Below are 20,298 nucleotides of genomic sequence, written 5' to 3'. Positions count from 1 at the left end.
TGGCACCTTGAGAGGTGCATCATGGGATTGGGAAAATAAGCAGAGAGCACCTGAGGCAGGGTGTCTTTTAGCGGGAGCAAAGTCCCAAGCAGTGGCGGCTGGTGAAGTTTTAAGATGGTGGGGTGCCAGACCCCGCCCTTCATTTTTGACCCCTCCCACTTCGCAGAAGCCTCACCCCCCTATAGACTCCACCCACTCCGTTCTAACCTTCTTTTGGATATATAGACTTCTAAAAAATTGCACAAAATTTCATTTTTTGATTCCCATTTTATTCATATCGCTTATTATCCTTACATATAAACATAGAATGTGTCGGCAGATAAGAACCATTTGGCCCATCTAGTCTGCCCAATATATCTGAATCCTATGAATAGTCCTTGGCCCTATCTTATATGAAGGATAACCTTATGCCTATCCCATGCATGCTTAAACTCCTTCACTGTATTTGCAGCTACCACTTCTGCAGGAAGGTTATTCCATGCATCCACTACTCTCTCAGTAAAGTAATACTTCCTCATATAACTTTTAAACCTTTGCCCCTCTAATTTAAAACGGTGTCCTCTTGTGGTAGTTTTTCTTCTTTTAAATATGCTCTCCTCCTTTACCGAGTTGATTCCCTTTATGTATTTAAAAGTTTCTATCATATCCCCTCTGTCTCTTCTTTCTTCCAAGCTATACATGTTAAGGTCCTTTAACCTTTCCTGGTAAGTTTTTTCCTGCAATCCATGTACTAGTTTAGTAGCTCTTCTCTGAACTCTCTCTAGAGTATCTATATCCTTCTGGAGATATGGCCTCCAGTACTGCGCACAATACTCCAAGTGAGGTCTCACCAGTGTTCTGTACAGCGGCATAAGCACTTCTCTCTTTCTACTGCTTATACCTCTCCCTATACATCCAAGCATTCTGCTGGCATTTCTTGCTGCTCTATTACCTTGTCTTCCCACCTTTAAGTCTTCTGAAATAATTACTCCTAAATCCCTTTCCTCAGATACTGAGGTCAGGACTGTGTCAAATATTCTATATTCTGCCCTTGGGTTTTTACGCCCCAGGTGCATTATCTTGCACTTATCCACATTAAATTTCAGTTGCCAGAGTTCTGACCATTCTTCTAGTTTTCCTAAATCCTTTTCCATTTGGCGTTTCCCTCCAGGAACATCAACCCTGTTACATATCTTTGTGTCATCAGCAAAAAGACAAACCTTACCATCGAGGCCTTTTGCAATATCACTTATGAAGATATTAAACAAAATTGGTCCCAGTACAGATCCCTGAGGTACCCCACTGGTAACATGACCTTGTTCTGAATGTTATCCATTGACTACAACCCTTTGTTGTCTGTCACTCAGCCACTGCCTAATCCACTCAACAATATGGGAGTCCATGCTCAATGACTGCAGTTTATTGATAAGTCTTCTATGTGGGACAGTGTCAAAAGCCTTACTAAAATCTAGATATGCAATGTCTACTGCACCTCCACCGTCTATTATTTTAGTCACCCAGTCAAAAAAATGTATAAGATTTCTTTGACATGATCTCCATGAAGTAAACCCATGTTGTTTTTCATCTTGCAATCCATGGGATTTAAGATGTTCCACAATCCTATCCTTTAATAGGGTTTCCATTAATTTGCCTACTATTGATGTCAGACTCACTGGTGTATAGTTGCTCGATTCCTCCCTACTGCCTTTCTTGTGAATGGGCACGACATTTGCCAATTTTCAATCTTCCGGGACGACTCCTGTTACTAATGATTGGTTAAATAAATCTGTTAATGGTTTTGCCAGCTCACCACTAAGCTCTTTTAATAATTTTGGGTGTATCTCATCAGGACCCTGTGACTTATTTGTCTTCACTGTAGACAGCAATCTTAGAACGTCTTCCTCTGTAAAGACACATGCATCAAACGATTCATTAGTCATCCTTTCAAGTGGAGGTCCTTCTCCTTCTTTTTCTTCTGTAAAAACTGAACAGAAGTATTCATTAAGGCAGTCGGCTAGCCCTTTATTCTCTTCTACATACCTTCCGTCCTTTGTTTTTAATTTAGTTATTCCTTGTTTTAATTTCCTTTTTTCATTTATATATCTGAAGAATGTCTTATCTCCCTTTTTCATAGACTGAGCTAGTTTTTCTTCTGCCTGCACTTTAGAAGTTCTTTAAACTTGTTTGGCCTCTTTCTGCCTAATCTTGTAGATTTCCTTATCTTCATTGCTCTGGGTTTTTTTATAATTACAAAATGCTAGCTTTTTATTTTTAATGATTTGGGCCACTTCTGCTGAGTACCACAGTGGTCTCTTCCTTTTTTTGCTTTTACTGACAAGTCTAATGCAATTTTCTGTTGCCTTCAATAATGCACCTTTTAAGTAGTCCCATTTCTCCTGGACTCCATGTAATCCGTTCCAGTCTGATAAGGACTCATTTATGACTAATTTCATTTTTGAAAAGTCTCTTTTTCTAAAATCTAAAACTTTTGTTTTTGTGTGGTGTGACTCTTTCACAGTTCTTATATTAAACCACACTGACTGGTGATCACTAGATCCCAAGGTTTCGCCTACAATGACATCATATACCGAATCCCCATTTGTGAATACCAAATCCAAAATGGCCTCCCTCCGGGTTGGCTCCTCAACCACTTGTTGCAGAGACAACCCCAGTAGGGAATTTAGAATATCTGTACTCCTGGTAGAACTTGCTATTTTGGTTTTCCAGTTTATATCTGGAAGATTGAAATCTCCCATAATGATAACTTCTCCTTTCATTGTCATTTTAGCTATTTCTTCAACTAGTAGATCATCTAGTTCTTTAACTTGACCAGGTGGTCTATATATCACACCTACACGAGTTACATAACATTCCTTGGGGATATGGTATTATCATCAAGCGCTACATTGGTGGTTGTCTTTTCATGTTTGAAACACTTATTGGGTTTGACATGTGGTTTGGGCATACCACACATATGGGAATATAGCATGAATTTCAGACATATTATATATGTATATGCATAGTTGCATGCAATACAGGCCAGTAGGGGCAGGTGATTCAGGACTTGCTTTTATATGTCGTGTCATTTATATGTGATATTTGTGGTTTTTACATTTTTCAATAAAGGATGAATTTTTTTTATACATAAATGGGAGTTAGCAGCACTTTTGTATTGATAGGTTTCCTCTTTATGGAGATTTAAAAGTACGCTAGAGGAAACAAAATGTATTTTCATGTTTTGAAAAATATACAGGAGGAGGTAGAGCTTGTATCCATCTTGGTTTGGGTGTATGTGTTGTAGAGTCAGGCTATGTGCTGCCTCCTTCCTAAAAGTGCTCTGAAGTAGGTAAAGAAAACCTTTAGGTTTTTTCCAGATGTCCTTGCACTACAAGTCCCAGTGTGCACCTTTGTACCTATGTGCTTCCCCTACCAATAGATATAGCTAACCTTTGACTTTTTCCACCTATGATGGCACTACAGGTCCCAGCCTGCTCCTTTCAAGCCATGCTTACCTTTGCAATGCACAGATGGGGAGCTCCTGGATCTCCCAGTCCATGCCACCTCCAGTGCCAACCAGCGTCCCATCCTACAGATGGTTTAGCCAGAGGCACTTACCTGTGTCATCCAAGGTGAAAGCTCCTCCTTCAGAGTTCATGGTGCCCTTCTAATGCAGCAGTGTCCATTCCACTCTAACCCGCACATACATCCAATGTCCAGACACCTTATACTCCCTCCTTCTACCCTGAGCCCCAGCAGTATTTTCATGAGATATGCGCCATGGATGCAGTTGGAGACTGGAAAAAAAGTGAAGCAGATCCAGCTTCTGTCCTCTTCATGCAGGGAACGGTGCTGTGCACAGCCTCTAGCAGAGATGAGAGAGAGACAATGACGAGAGAGTGACGCCCAAGCACCGCCCCTACGATGTCGGACCAATCACAGGACGGCAATAGTGAGTGGGAGTGTTCGGGGGGCATCGCTCTGCGCTCCGAGGACACTCTATAAGGACACCAATCCACTTACAAGAAAGAGGCACATGATGCCAAATCCCCCACCCCTCTCCATAGTAGCAGTGTGTACGGCGCCCCGCTGCCATTAAAGGTACACTTTTTTTTTAATGCAGATGTTACAGTGACTAGCCTTGGGGGGGGGGGGGGTGGCGCCCCCTATTGACCAGCTGCCACTGGTCCCCTATGTAGTGAAAAAAAAAAAGTTAAGTTAAAAAAAAAAACGTTTTTTTTTTTGCACAAAAATAAAGTTACATCCAAGCACATAAAATACACCCCAAAAAATGTTGAGCCCCACCCCCACATACAAATGCAAAATGCACGCGTCGGGGGCACCTACAAGTGAAAACCTTGATTGCGATACACATGTTACATATCGCTGCGCACACCAGGGAGAGAGAGCAATAACTCTAACACAACAAACTGATACCTATAGGGGGCTTTTGAAGCGTCACCTATAGAAAACATAGGGTACATTACTGAAGTAATGAAGTTTGTCATTATTTCAAGGGCGCAAGCAAATTTAAGGTTGGACATGTTGGGTATTTATTTAGTCGGCCCAACCTCGTCTTTTATAATTTACCACAAATTTTAGTAGTTTATTGCTTTTGTTTGCCTTAAAATTCACTTTAGTTTGTTTTTCACTGACATTTTGCCTTCCCTAGATCTTTGCGGTAATAACACATGATGTAAAAAATTGTAACTACCACTATTTTATGCTTTAGGGTGTCCTCCTTCAGAAAATATATTATGTTTGGGGGTTGTGTGTAATCTTCAGGCTGAAAATGAAAATTAAAAAAAAAAAAAAAAATGCAAAATCGGCTCTGGCAGTGAAAGGGTTAAATGGTGAATTCGGAATCTGGTAAACTCTGGATTGTGAACTTAACGGGTGACATTACCTTTTGTTAATAGATGGAACATAGCTGTAAACACAGTAATTCTAAAAAGGTGGTGAAATAGCAGAGAAATTACCTATCTGACCCCTTCTATAAGAGCCCCATGGTGATTGCAGTTCAGTATTTCAATCAATGAGTCATGAGTAGCAGTCAGTGTAGATGTTGGGTTGACTGGCTTTGGCGTTCACAGGAGAATTCCAATGTGGTGCTATATAGCTCAAAGACATGACAAAGTAATATGTTGTGTTGCTTGTTTTTTATCTTATGACTCAGAAGAAGGTCAGATTACATTTTAGGAAAGTTTGTCAAAGTCTTACTTCCATCAATAGTTTTCTTTATTCCTCCCTTTAGTGCTTGTATAGAAGGCCTTTTAAAAGGGTCATTGGGTTCCTGGAGAACTGGGCCGACTTCTCAGTCGGCTACCGGCTCTTTAGTAGGGACGGATTGCACCTAAATGGGGAGGGTGCAACCGTACTGGGCGAGAAGATGGCCAACAAGTTAGAGGGGCTTTTAAACTAGGTGATGGGGGGGGGGGAGGGTACAGATGTAGAATTAGCCAGCGGGGAGCAAGATTCAGAGGGCACAAATGGGGACATTAGCGGTAGGGTGTTCAGAGTTCCTAAATCCAAGGTGGGTATGGGGAAAAATCACAAGAGCAGCCTAAAAACAACATCCAATAAGGATATAGTATGCATCCGGTCAAAATTACGAGGTTTGTATACCAATGCCAGAAGCCTGGCCAACAAGATGGGAGAGCTGGAGCTGCTGATGTAAGAGGAGGACTTAGATTTTGAGGGGATAACAGAGACTTGGTTCGACAACTCTCATGATTGGGTGGCGACCATTCAGGGGTATTCCCTTTATTGCAGAGATAGAGAAGGTAAAAAAGGGGGAGGGGTATGTCTTAATAATAAGAACAGTGTACAGGTAAATATGAGGGATGATATTAATAATGGAGCTATGGACGAGGTAGAATCCCTATGGGTTGAACTTCAAAGGGGAGGCACTATGGGGAAGGTAATATTGGTAAAATAGACCCCCCAACCAAAGGGAGGAGGGGGAGGCGGACCTCCTTTCACAGATAGGATTGGCAGCAAGGATGGGGAATGTCATTATAATGGGGGACTTTAATTATCCAGGTATAGACTGGGCAGAAGGAACTGCCCATTCAGCCAAGGCTCGGCAGTTCCTAAATGTTTTGCAGGACAATTTTAAGGGTCAGATGGTGAACGCACCGACAAGAAATAAGACCTGCTCACGGATATAGAAATACGGGGCAACTTAGGAAACAGTCACCATAAGTCAATTCGTTTCAGTATTAATTATAGTAATAGGAAACACAAGGGTAATATAAGGACACTGAATTTCAAAAGAGCCAAGTTCCCAAAATTGCGATCTTTGCTAGAAAATATCAAATGGGATAGAACCCTGGGAACAAAGAACACAGAGGAAAAATGGGAGTGCTTCAAGAGCATACTAAACAAAGGGATTGGCCAATGCATTCCAAAGGGAAATAAATTTAATAGAGCAAAACTAAACCCTGGGTGGCTAAACTCCAACATAAAAATGCATATTAATACTAAAGAAAAGGCCTTCAAAAAATACAAGGCTGAGGGGTCATTGGCAGCATTCAAGCATTACAAAGAGTGTAATAAGTAATGTAAATGCGAAATCAAGGCGGCTAAAATAGAACACGAGAGACATATAGCGGAAGAGAGTAAAAAGAACCCCAAGAAAGAAAGAAACAGTAAGAAAGTAAGGCCAGAACACATTGGCCCCATAAAAGACGACAAGGGAAATTTGGCCACAGAGGACAGAGAAAAGGCGAAAGTGTTAAATAATTTCTTCTCTTCAGTCTTCACAAAAGAATTGGGGGGCTACACTAACCCAGCTTGTAATGCTAAACTAAATAATACACCTCAGGAAGTACCCCCATGGCTAACAGAGGATAGACTTAGAACAAAACTATAGAAACTTAACATAAATAAATCACCGGGACCAGATTGCTTCCACCCAAGGGTTCTTAAAGAGCTCAGCTAGGTGTTTGCTAGACCATTTTTCTTGATCTTTAAGGATAGTCTACAGACGGGTATGGTGCCAGCTGATTGGAAAAAAGCCAACGTGGTACCAATATTTAAAAAAGGGCCGAGATATATCCGGGTAACTATAGGCCGGTCAGACTAACATCAGTAGTCTGCAAGATTTTGGAGGGGATGTTAAGGGACTATATACAAGACTTTAGTAATGAAAACGGTATTATTAGTAGTAATCAGCATGGATTAATGAAAAATCGTTCTTGCCAGACCAATCTATTAACCTTCTACGATGTAGTGAGCTGCCATCTAGATAAAGGAAGGCCTGTGGATGTGGTGTATCTGGACTTTGCAAAGGCATTTGACACTGTTCCCCACAAACGCTTACTGTACAAACTAAGGAATGTAGGTATGGACCATAGGGTGAGTACTTGGACAGAGAACTGGCTCCAGGGGAGAGTCCAGAGGGTGGTGATAAATGGGGAGTACTCGGACTGGGCGGGTGTGGAAAGTGGGGTCCCCCAAGGTTCTGTCCTGGGACCAATCCTGTTTAATTTATTCATAAATGATCTAGAGGAGGGGATATCTAGCACAATCTCGTTATTTGCGGATGATACTAAACTAAGCATGCCAATATCTTATATGCAGGATGTGGAAACCTTACAAGCAGACCTGAACAAAATAATGGGATGGGCAACTACATGGCAGATGAGGTTTAATGTTGAAAAATGTAAAGTAACGCACTTGGGCGTCAGAAACACGAAAGCAAGCTACTCACTAGGGGGGAAACCTTTGGGTGAATCTAAGATGGAAAAGGACCTGGGGGTACTAGTGGACAACAGGCTTGGCAGTGGCATGCAATGCCAAGCCGCTGCAAGCAAAGCCCACAGAATACTGGCATGTATAAAAAAGGGGATTCACTCCAGAAATAAAGAGATTATTCTCCCACTCTACAAGACTCTGATCCGGCCACATCTGGAGTATGCTGCCAAATTCTGGGCACCGGTCCTCAGGAAGGATGTGCTGGAACTGGAGAGAGTCCAGAGAAGGGCAACAAAAATAATTAGGGGAATGGAGGACATCAGCTATGAGGAAAGACTACAAGCACTGAACTTATTCTCTCTGGAGAAGAGACGCTTGAGAGGGGATATGATATCAATGTACAAATACTGTACTGGTGAGGACCCTAGCATAAGGAACAAACTTTTCAGAGAAAGGGAATACAATAAGACACATGGCCACTCACTAAAACTAGAGGAAAAACGGTTGAACCTTAAAATACGTAAGGGGTTCTCCACTGTCAGAGCAGTAAGGATGTGGAATTCGCTTCCACAAGCAGCCGTATCAGCAGGGAGCATCAATAGTTTCAAAAAACTTTTAGATGGGCACCTTAAAGACCACAACATACAGGGGTATACAATGCAAGGTTAACAGCAAACACACACACACACATCATAGGTTGAACTGGATGGACTGATGTCTTCTTTCAACCTCACAAACTATGTAACTATGTATACCCGGCCTGCCTTAGCCCAACTGGATCCCCCCCATGCACCATCACTTAACAAGGTTCTTCACTTTGTTGTTTCCTTCCAGTGTCGGCAATTTTTCTTCAGACTTTGATGGGCATCATCTGCTGACTCATGGGGGCCCCAAAAATAGCTGCCAAAATCACCACAACCTGAAAGTAACTGCCTGTCATATACAGTGCATCCATAAAGTATTCACAGCGCTTCACTTTTTCCACATTTTGCTATGTATAGCTTTATTTTAAAATGGATTGAATTAATTATTTTTCTGAAAATCCTACAAACAATACCCTATAATGACAATGTGAACGAAGTTTGTTTGAAGTCTTTGCAAACGTATTAAAAATAAAAACCAAAAATAAAAATCACATGCACATAAGTATTAACAGCCTTTGCTCAATACTTTTATGAAGCACCTTTGGCACCAATTACAGCCTGTCTTTTCCAGTATGATGCTACAAGCTTGGCACACCTATTTTTGGGCAGTTTCTCCCATTCTTCTTTGCCGGACTACTCAAGCTCCATCAGGTTGGATGGGGAGCGTCGGTGCACAGCCATTTTCAGATCTCTCCAGAGAGGTTTAATCGGGTTCAAGTCTGGGCCACTCAAGGACATTTAAAGAGTTGTCCCATAGCCACTCCTTTGTTATCTTGGCTGTGGGCTTAGGGTCATTGTCCTGTTGGAAGATGAACCTTCGCCTCAGTCTGAGGTCCAGAGCGCTCTGGAGCATGTTTTCATCAAGGATGTCTCTGTACATTGCTGCATTCATCTTTCCCTCGATTCTGACTAGGATCCCAGTTCCTGCCACTGAAAAACATCCCCACAGCATGATGCTGCCACCACCATGCTTCATTGCAGGGATAGTAATGACTAGGTGATGAGTGGTGCCTGGTTTCCTCCAGACATGACGCTTGCCATTCAGGCCAAAGAGTTCAATCTTTGTTTTTTCAGACCTGAGTATTTTGTTTCTCATGGTCTGAGAGTCCTCTAGGTGTGCCTTTTACTTAGGAGTGGCATCCGTCTCGCCACTCTACTATACAGGCCTGATTGGTGGAGTGCTGCAGAGATTGGTTGTTCTTCTGGAAGGTTCTCCTCCCTCCACAGAGAAACTCTGGAGCTCTGTCAGAGTGACCAGCAGGTTCTTGGTCACCTCCCTGACTAAGGCACTTCTCCCCTGATTGCTCAGTTTGGCTGGGTGGCCCGCTCTAGGAAGAGTCATGGTGATTCCAAACTTCTTCCATTTATGGATGATGGAGGCCACTGTGCTCATTGGGACCTTCAATGCTGCAGACATTTTTCTGTACCCTTCCCCAGATCGGTGCCTCAATGCAATCCTGTCTCTGAGGTCTACAGACAATTCCTTGGACTTCATAGCTTGGTTTGTACTGACATGCACTGTTAACTGTGGGACCTTATATAGACAGATGTGTGCCTTTCCAAATCATGTCCAATAAATTGAATGTACCACAGGTGGACTTCAATCAAGTTGGAGAAACATCTCAAGGATGATCAGTGGAAACAGGATGCACCTGAGCTTAATTTTGACTGCCATGACAAAGGCTGTGAATACTTATGTACATGGGATTTTTTTTCATTCTTTATTTTTAATACATTTGCAAAGATTTCAAAAAAACTTTTTTCATGTTGTCATTATGGGGTATTGTTTGTAAAATTTTCAGGAAAATAATGAATTTATTTCATTTTGGATTAAGGCTGTCACATAACAAAATGTGGAAAAAGTGAAGCGCTGTAAATACTTTCCGGATGCACTGTACTACCTACCTCAGTACAAGGACTATATTTTCTGAATTTCTGAGCTTAGGGACATTAGTTTCACCTCTTCTTCTTAATTTAACATCCTCCTGTGATCAGTGTAAAGGGAATAACGGATATGCATCTGTCCTGTCTATGTAGAGCTACAAGTCCAAGCCTTGACCAAAATTAAATAATGGCCTTGCAATACGCGCAGGCAAGTTATGTACCTCCAAAAATCTGGCCTGAAAAACTCCCAGAGATGGTGTCCCCATTCTTTCTTGTTGCTAGAATATTGCTAAGATATCCCCCAGCTGTTACTGCTCACCTCCACCATCACAGGAGTGAGCTCTCAAACCCATGCCCATGTGTGGTCCACTATGTCCTCTGTTGCATGGAAGGGGGGTTGAATCGGCTGGGAGTGTATTGGCAATGTCCTAGCATCAAGGCAGGACAGAATGATACCATCTCTGGGAGTTTTTTGGCTAGGATCGGTAGGTACATAAATGGCCTACATCTATAGCAAAGGCAATTATTAAACATTGGTCAAAGTTTCACAGTTTTTTTTAATGTATATATAAATTATATGTATATACAGTATATTGTATATACAGCGGGTAAAATAAGTATTGAACACGTCACCATTTTTCTAGGTAAATATACATTATATTGTCAAAAGTATTGGGGTGCCTGTCTTCACACCCACATGAATTTTAATGGCATCCCAGGCCAGTCAAGTTCCTCCACCCCAACCTCATTCATCCATGTCTTTATGGACCTTGCTTTGTGCACTGGTGCGCAGTCATGTTGGAACAGGAAGGGGTCATCCCCAAACTGTTCCCACAAAGTTGGGAGCATAAAACTGTCCAAAATGTCTTGGTATGCTGATGCCTTAAGAGTTCCCTTCACTGGAACTAAGGGGCCAAGCCCAAACCTTGAAAAAGAACCCCACACCACAATCCCCCTCCACCAAATGATTTGCACCAGTGCACAAATCAAGGTCCATAAAAGACATGGATAAGCGAGTTTGGAGTGGAGGAACTTGACTGGCCTGCACAAAGTCCTGACCTCAACATGATAGAACACCTTTGGGACAAATTAGAGCGGAAACTGCGAGCCAGGCCTTCTTGTCCAGCACCAGTGCCTGACCTCACAAATGCGCTTCTGGAAGAATGGCCAAACATTCCCATAGAAACACTCCTAAACCTTGTAGACAGCATTCCCAGAAGAGTTGAAGCTGTTATAGCTGCAAAGGGTGGGCCAACTCAATATTGAACCCTACGGACGAAGACTGGGATGCCATTAAAGTGCATGTGCATGTAAAGGCAGGCGTCCCAATACTTTTGACAATATAGGGTTTTTCTAAAGGTGCTATTGACATGACATTTTCAGCACATGTTGGTAATAATCCATTCAATCCAAACCAATCCAAATAAACCAAAACAAATAAGTTCAAAAATTGAGTTATGGGTAATAAAATAGAATGACACAGGGAAAAAGTATTGAACACATGAAGAGAGGGAGGTGCAAAAAGGCATGGAAAGTCAAGACACCAGCTAAAACATATCAGGAATTAGAAAACAATCCTGCTTTTTGTCAGAGCAAATCAATATCAGCTGGTTCAGTCTCAACTGATGACCTATAAAAGGTGTCACACAAGAAACATCTCGTGATGGGTAAAAGCAAAGAGCTCTCTCAAGACCTTCGCAACCTTATTGTTACAAAACACACTGATGGCATTGATTACAGAAGGAGTTCTAAACTTCTGAATGTTACAGTGAGCACTGTTGGGGTCATCATAACCCAAAAGTGGAAAGAACATAATTTCACCATAAACCGGCCATGACCAGGTGCTCCTTGCAGGATTTCTGACATTTGAGTGAAAATAATTATCAGAAGAGTTGTCCAAGAGCCAAGGACCACTTGTGGAGAGCTTCAGAAAGGCCTGAAATTAGCAGGTACAATTGTTTCAAAGAAAACAATAAGTAATGCTCTCCACTGCCATGGCCTATAGGCACGCTCACCACGCAAGACTCCATTGCTGAAGAAAAAGCATGTTGAAGCTCTTTTAACCACTTTGTCGCTGCTCACTAGAGCTCTACTGCGGCAAAGTGGCTGAAACTTCCCCTTCTCGGCGGCGCGTGCGCGCCGCCGGAGGCTCGCTCCCGCTGTATTCAGTCACAGCGGAAGTCGGGCCAGGGGAGGAGCAACGGCGATCGCCGCTGCTCTTCCCCGATCGCCGGGGAATCGAGTCTGGAGATCCGCCCGCTTGTGTAAACAAAGCGGGCGGATCTCCTAAGTGGCAGGCAGGGTCAGATTGCAGGGAACCTGCGATCTGTCCCTGTGTCACTCAGTCACCTCCCCCCACACACGTCAGTAAGCACCAGGCATACATTAACCCCTCCCTCTCCAATAAAATTAACCCCTTCCCTGCCAGTGTCATTATTACAGTAACGGTGCATATTTATAGCACTGATTACTGTAGTAATGTCACTGGTACCCCCAAAAGTGTCAAAAATGTCAGTCAAGGGTCCGATCTGTCCGCCGCAATATCGCAGTCCCGCAAAAAAAGTCGCAGATCGCCGCCATTAGTAGTTAAAAAAAAAACACCAAAAACGACAGAAATCTTTCCCTTAGTTAGTAAACGCAATAACTTTTGCGCAAACCAATAAAAATATGCTTATTGCGATTTTTTTTACCAAAAATATGTAGCAGAAAACAAATTGGCCTAAAATGTTAAAAAATTTTGATTTTTACATTTTTTTGGGGGGGAATTTCATATAAAAAAATATGAAAAATATTGTTATTTTTTCAAAATTGTCGCTCTTTTTTTGTTTATAGCGCAAAAAGTAAAGACTGCACAGGTGATCAAATACCACCAAAAGAAAGCTCTATTTGTGGGAAACAAAGGACGTCAATTTCGTTTGGGCACGGCGTTGCATGACCGCGCAATTGTCAGTTAAATTCGCACAGTGCCGAATCGCAAAAAGTGGCCCAGACGTAAGACAGTAAAATTCTCCGATGGTAAAGTGGTTAAAGTTTGCTGCACAACATTCAGACAAGCCTGTGAAATACTTTGAGAATATAGTCTGGTCAGATGAGACCAATATTTTTACTCTTTGGATGCCATAATACACACCATGTTTGGAGGTAAAATGGGATGGCACATCACCCCAAAAACACCCCCATATCAACAGTGAAGTTTGGATGTTGGAACATTAGGATGTGGGGCTGTTTTTCAGAATACGGTACTGGCAAACTTCATATCATTGTAGGAATGATAAATGGAAAAATGTACCAAGACATTTGTGATAAAAATCTGCTGCCATCTACCACGATGATGAAGATGAAACGAGAGTGGACATTTCAGCAAGACAATCATCCCAAACACAAAGCCACAGAAACTCTTAATTGGTTTCAAAGAAAGAAAATAAAGCTGCTAGAATGGCCCAGCCAAACACCTGACTTGAAGCCAATAGAAAATCTATGGAAAGAACTAGAGGCCCACGGAACTTTCAAGATTTGGAGACTGTTTGTGTGGAAGAATGGGCCAAAATCACACCTGAGCAATGCATGCGACTAGTTTCTCCACACAGGAGGCGTGTTGAAGTTGTCATTACCAACAAAGGATTTTGTACCAAGTATCTAATATATTTCAGTTATTTCAGTTGCGTGTTCAATACTTTTTCCCTGTGTCATTCCATTTTCCTATCCATAACTACAGGGCTTTTTTTCAGCGGGAACGCAGCACTGAATGTATGTGATGGTAAGGGGTGCTGGGGTGTGCTACAGGATCTATTGATGCTGGCTGCTGGGGATCTATTGTCATTGGAGGGGATCTTTTTTTTGCCTGAGGGGAGGTCTGTTGTTGCTGTGGGGGGATCTATTGTTGCTGGAGGTGGCTCTTCTGTTGCTGGGGGTCAGCTGTTGCTGGGGGGGATCTGGAGAGTCTATTGATGCTGGTTGCGGGAGGGGGAGGGATCTGTTTTTGCTGCCGGGGGTTTATTATTGCTGGGGGGAAGGGTGTTGTTTCAGGTGGTCCATTGTTCCTGGAGGGATCCATTTTACTGCTTTTCTTGTTATCGTTAACAAATTCCATAAAATTACTTTATACTACAAATGTTACTTGGTTCTATATTCTCTGAAAGGGGCAGTACTGGGAGGTGGGTGGGGGTTGGAACCAAGGAACGATGCTCGAAGGTTGGCAGGGGTGGAGACAAGGGGATATTCAGGAGGAGTTCCTGCACCTATTCTCTGAGAAAAAAAGCAATGCATAACTACATTTCTGAACGTATGTTTTTTTGCTTTCTTTGTATGTATGTATGGATTGCATGGGTTGTTACCAACATGTGGTGAAAATGTAATGTCGATAGCACCTTTAGAAGTATATTTACCTAGAAAAATAGTGACGTGTTCAATACTTATTTTACCCACTGTATATATATATATATATATATATATATATATATATATATATATACAGTTGTGTTCAAAATTATTCAACCCCCAGTGCTGTAAAGGGTTTTAGGGAATTTAGTGTACATTTGTAATTGTATTCAGAATGAAATCCTACAAGGACTACTTAAAGAACCATATGCAACTAAAATGACATCAATTGGTTTTGTAATACAGTAGTAAATGTTTCTTTTGTGAATTCTTCATTGACACAATTATTCAACCCCTTAAAGACTACCACTCTGAAGAACAGAGTTTCATTGAAGTGTTTTCAATCAGGTATTGAAAACGCCTGTAGATGTCAGGGAGCAGCAATAAAGCCTAATAAGCACCAATTAGGCAGCTTTAAAATGACTGTGATACTCAGCTCCTTCTAGACATTTACTGGTGTGGTTACAAACATGGTGAAGTCAAGAGAATGGTCCAGGAAGACAAGAGAAGAGTGATTACTCATAAGAAGATTGCAAAGATGTTAAACATACCAAGAGACACCATAGGAAGCATCATTCGCAAATTCAAGGCAAAGGGCACTGTGGAAACGCTGCCTGGTCGTGGCAGAAAGAAGATGCTGACTTCAACTGCTGTGCGCTACCTGAAGCGTAGAGTGGAGAAAAGTCCCCGTGTGACTGCTGAGGAACTGAGAAAAGATTTGTCAGATGTGGGTACTGAAGTTTCTGCTCAGACAATACGGCGCACACTGCGTAATGAAGGCCTCCATGCCAGAACTCCCAGGCGCACCCCCTTGCTGTCTTCAAAGAATAAGAAGAGTCGACTGCAGTATGCGAAAAGTCATGTGGACAAACAACAAAAGTTTTGGGATAGTTTTCTGTGGACGGATGAAACAAAATTAGAACTGTTTGGGCCCATGGATCAACGCTATGTTTGGAGGAGGAAGAACAAGGCCTATGAAGAAAAGAACACCTTGCCTACTGTGAAGCATGGTGGGGGGTCAATCATGCTTTGGGGCTGTTTTGCTTCTGCAGGTACAGGGAAGCTTCAGCGTGTGCAAGGTACCATGAATTCTCTTCAGTACCAGGAGATATTGGATGACAATGTGATTCAGTCCGTCACAAACCTGAGGCTTGGGAGACGTTGGACCTTTCAACAGGACAATGATCCCAAGCATACCTCCAAGTCCACTAGAGCATGGTTGCAGATTAAAGGCTGGAACATTTTGGAGTGGCCATCACAGTCACCAGACTTAAATCCGATTGGGAACCGCTGGTGGGACTTAAAGAAAGCAGTTGCAGTGCACAAGCCTAAGAATGTGACTGAACTGGAGGCTTTTGCCCATGACGAATGGGCGAAGATACCCGTAGATCGCTGCAAGACACTTGTGTCAAGCTATGCTTCACGTTTAAAAGCTGTTATAACTGTAAAAGGATGCTGTACTAAGTACTAAGATTGAATGTCACTTGGGGGTTGAATAAAACTGATAATGATGTGAGCACAGAAAAGACATTTGTGGTTATTTCATTATAAATGTTATGTTATATTTGTCTGACCTACACGTGCCTCTTTGATTTAATTGTAAGCAGGATGACTGAATGATCAAAATCAATGTCAAACTGGCCAAAACAATCAATTTCAGTGGGGGTTGAATAATTTTGAACACAACTGTATATATATATATATATATATATATATATATATATATATATATACAGTATATATATATATATATATATATATATATATATATATATATATATATATATATATATATAAATACTGTATACTTTATAATTCATTTTTTACTAAACCTTTCTTCCTGTGCTCTCTAGAAGAGTAGGAATGCTGCTTCTGGTAGACCTACCTGAATAGAATCCAGTCCTGTGGATGGAGCCTCTGCCCCAGGCTTTCTTTTGACTGATGAAAAAAATCAGATATGCAATACACTTCCAATTTAGATGTGTATCACCTACAATTTGCTCCCAGATCCTTCTAGAACCTGACAAGACTCAGAATATTATGTGACATGATAGGATTAGCCAGATGAGAGCATTGGGTGCACATGTTTACAATAGATAGCTGTCACATGTCATATGTATCCTGGGCTCCAGTATGGAGAAGGGGGAAGAGTCAATGACACAGAGGATGTAGAGAATCATTTGTACGATGCACAAAGCAAGGACATACCAGTCAGATCGTCTATAGGCCAAGAGCCCAGATCACACGCCTTACACGTATATTCATCAAATACGATCTCATTCTCCTTGCAGGGTGTGCAGGTCCAGCAGCAGCTCACCTCTCCTTTACGAATCACCTGAAAATCAACCCAGACTTAATTATTAGAGGTCCATCATTAGGAAGACTGAACATAAGACATATCTACTAATGTAAAAAATATAAATGTTACTTATCAGTAGGCAACCTGAATTAGGGACAATGCACATAACTGATGAAATGATTAAATAAACCCCAAATTAAAGTCCCCCCACCACCCCTACACATCAGAAGCCCCCATCAAGTCAGATGTGTCCCCTATACATCAGAATCCCCACATCACAGAGTCAGAGTGCCCCAGAATCCAAATGGCACCTTGGTTGGGAAACACTGGGATAAACAGATAGATCATTAGATTAGATAGATTATTAGTCAGAGATAGATAGAAGGATGATAGATGGAAAATGGATAGATAGTTAGATAGATAGATAGATAGATAGATAGATAGTTAGATAGATAGATAGATAGATAGATAGATAGATAGATAGATAGATAGATAGATAGATAGATAGATAGATAGATAGATAGATAGATAGATAGATAGATAGATAGATAGATAGATAGTACACCCCTCACATTTTTGTAAATATTTTATTATATCTTTTCATGTGACAACACTGAAGAAATGACACTTTGCTACAATGTAAAGTAGTGAGTGTACAGCTTGTATAACAGTGTAAATTTGCCGTCCCCTCAAAATAACTCAACACACGCCACTATAGTCTAAACCGCTGGCGAAAAAAAGTTGAGTACACCCCTAAGTGAAAATGTTCAAATTGGGCCCAATTAGCCATTTTCCCTACCCAGTTTCATGTGACTCATTAGTGTTACAAGCTCTCAAATGTGAATGGGGAGCAGGTGTGTTCAATTTGGTGTTATCGCTCTCACTCTCTAAGGCTCCATTCACACCTGGGCGTTTTCAGCTCCAAAAACGCTCAAAAGAAACGCTTCCAAAACGCCCAACAAGTAAAACCCCATTCATTTAAATGGCCCCTGTTCACATCTGGGCATTTTGCAAAACGCCTGTAGCTGAAAAAGGTACATGAGCTTCTTTTTGAGCTGATTACCAGCGTTTTTGATAGATGTCAATGAAAAACGCCTGAAAAAATCGCGGTAAAATCGCGGTAAAAATCGCGGTAAAATCGCGGTAAAAAACGCTACGCTCAAGTGTGAATGCAGCCTTATACTGGTCACTGGAAGTTCAACATGGCACCTCATGGCAATAAACTCTCTAAAGATCTGGAAGAAAATAATTATTTCTCTACATAAAGATGGCCTAGGCTAGAAGAAGATTGCCAAGACCCTTAAACTGAGTTGCAGCATGGTGTCCAAGACCATAAAGCAGTTTAACAAGACAGGTTCCACGGGCCTCGCCATGGTTGACCAAAGAAGTTGAGTGCACATGCTCAGTGTTATATCCAGAGGTTGTCTTTGGGAAATAGACGTATGAATGCTGCCAACATTGCTGCAGAGATTGAAGCGGTGGAGGGTCAGCCTGTCAGTGCTCAAACCATACACCGCACACAGCATCAAATTGGTCTGCATGGCTGTCATCCCAGAAGGAAGCCTCTTCAAAAGATGATGCACAAGAAAGCACGCAAACAGTTTGCTGAAGACAAGCAGACTAAGGACATTGATTACTGGAACCATGTCCTGTCATCTGATGAGACCAAGATAAACGTATTTGGTTCAGATGGTGTCAAGCGTGTGTGGTGGCAACCAGGTGAGGAGTACAAAGACAAGTGTGTCTTGCCTACAGTCAAGCATGGTGGTGGGAGTGTCATGGTCTGGGGCTGCATGAGTGTTGCCGGCACTGGGGAGCTACAGATCATTGAGGGAACCATGAATGCCAACATGTACTGTGACATACTGAAGCAGAGCATGATCCCCTCCCTTCGGGACTGGGCCGCAGGGCAGTATTCCAACATGATAACAACCCCAAACACACCTCCAAGACGATCACTGCCTTGCTAAAGAATCTGAGGGTAAGGTTGATGGACTGGCCAAGCATGTCTCCAGACCGAAACCCTATTAAGCATGTGTGGGGCATCCTTAAACGAAGGTGGAGGAGCGCAAGGTCTCTAACATCCACCAGTTCCGTAATGTCATCATAGAGGAGAGAAAGAGGACTCCAGTGGCAACCTAAGAAGCTCTGGTGAACTCCATACCCAAGAGGGTTAAGGCAGTGCTGGAAAATAATGGTGGCCACACAAAATATTGACACTTTGAGCCCAATTTGGACATTTTCACTTAGGGGTGTACTCACTTTTGTTGCCAGCAGTTTAGACATTAATGGCTGTGTGTTGAGTTATTTTGAGGGGACAGCAAATGTACACTGTTATACAAGCTGTACACTCACTACTTTACATTGTAGCAAAGTGTAATTTCTTCAGTGTTGTCACATGAAAAGATATAATAAAATATTTACAAAAATGTGAGGGGTGTACTCACTTTTGTGAGATATTGTAGATGGATAGATAGATAGATAGATAGATAGGTAGATAGATAGATAGATAGATAGATAAATAGATAGAAAGATAGATAGATAAATAGATAGATAGATAGATAGATAGATAGATAGATAGATAGATAGATAGATAGATAGATAGATAGATAGATAGATAGATAGATAGATAGATAGATAGATAGATAGATAGATAGATAGATAGATAGATAGATAGATAGATAGATAGATAGATAGGCTGATCTTAGGGTATATATATATATATATATATATATATATATATATAGATATAGATATATCAGAGAATGACACAATGGATCTGGCCTCACCTTGATCTGTCCTTTGGCGCAGGGCTCGCTGCACACCGATCGAATCATAGTGTTCTTATTAGACCAAATTTCATCATCATCCATTTTTAATTCCCCATTGTCCCAGCTTCCAACATTGATGTAATCAAAGTAATCTTTTCCCATTTTCTTAAAATTCATGATCTCATACCTACACAAAGGAATATACATTAGATGGGAAGACATGGCTCTTCACTCTTCTTTTAGCGGCTATAGCACAATATCTTATAATGGAAGTGCTATTACCGCTATTAGTCCGGAAAACATCCCCTGCATGCCGCACTTAAAAATAAAATATAACCATTTTAGAGCAAATATTGGAGCAATAAACTCTGGAGCAATGTATTTGACTTATTTAAAACATTTTAAGCTTATATATATATATTTTTTTTTTATATTTCAATATAACTACTGATTACCATTTAATGTATGGCGCACACATGACCCAGGATTTAGAGGAACACTGCATTGCATGGGCCTGGTTATCCTAAATTCAAGGCTTTGGGCCATGTCAGACTAGGAATTATTTCTTTGCCAGATCTTGTAGACACATTGTACACTGCTACAGTCTGGGCTACCCGTGTGTGGCTGGACTTTTCACACCAAAGAAACG

General features: G+C 41.5%; 1 protein-coding gene across 6 annotated transcripts in view; it reads right to left on the bottom strand.

Annotated features, from left to right (window-relative positions):
- GRM5 (glutamate metabotropic receptor 5) overlaps positions 1–20,298 on the bottom strand; it is a 557,322-nt gene that overhangs the window by 55,420 nt on the left and 481,604 nt on the right. For all 6 annotated transcript variants that reach the window (XM_082245896.1, XM_082245895.1, XM_082245894.1 and 3 more), the window contains exons 6-7: positions 19,668–19,836; positions 16,788–16,914 (exon numbers count right to left, since the gene is read on the bottom strand). In XM_082245896.1, the coding sequence (XP_082102022.1) occupies positions 16,788–16,914; positions 19,668–19,836 (296 nt within the window). The remainder of the gene's footprint in view (positions 1–16,787; positions 16,915–19,667; positions 19,837–20,298) is intronic.

The sequence above is a fragment of the Pelophylax lessonae genome, assembly GCF_965119305.1.
Source record: "Pelophylax lessonae genome assembly, chromosome: 2".
Lineage (NCBI taxonomy): Eukaryota > Metazoa > Chordata > Amphibia > Anura > Ranidae > Pelophylax > Pelophylax lessonae.
The sequence above is the reverse complement of the archived record's forward strand: the minus strand, read 5'-3'. Positions and strand labels throughout refer to the sequence as shown.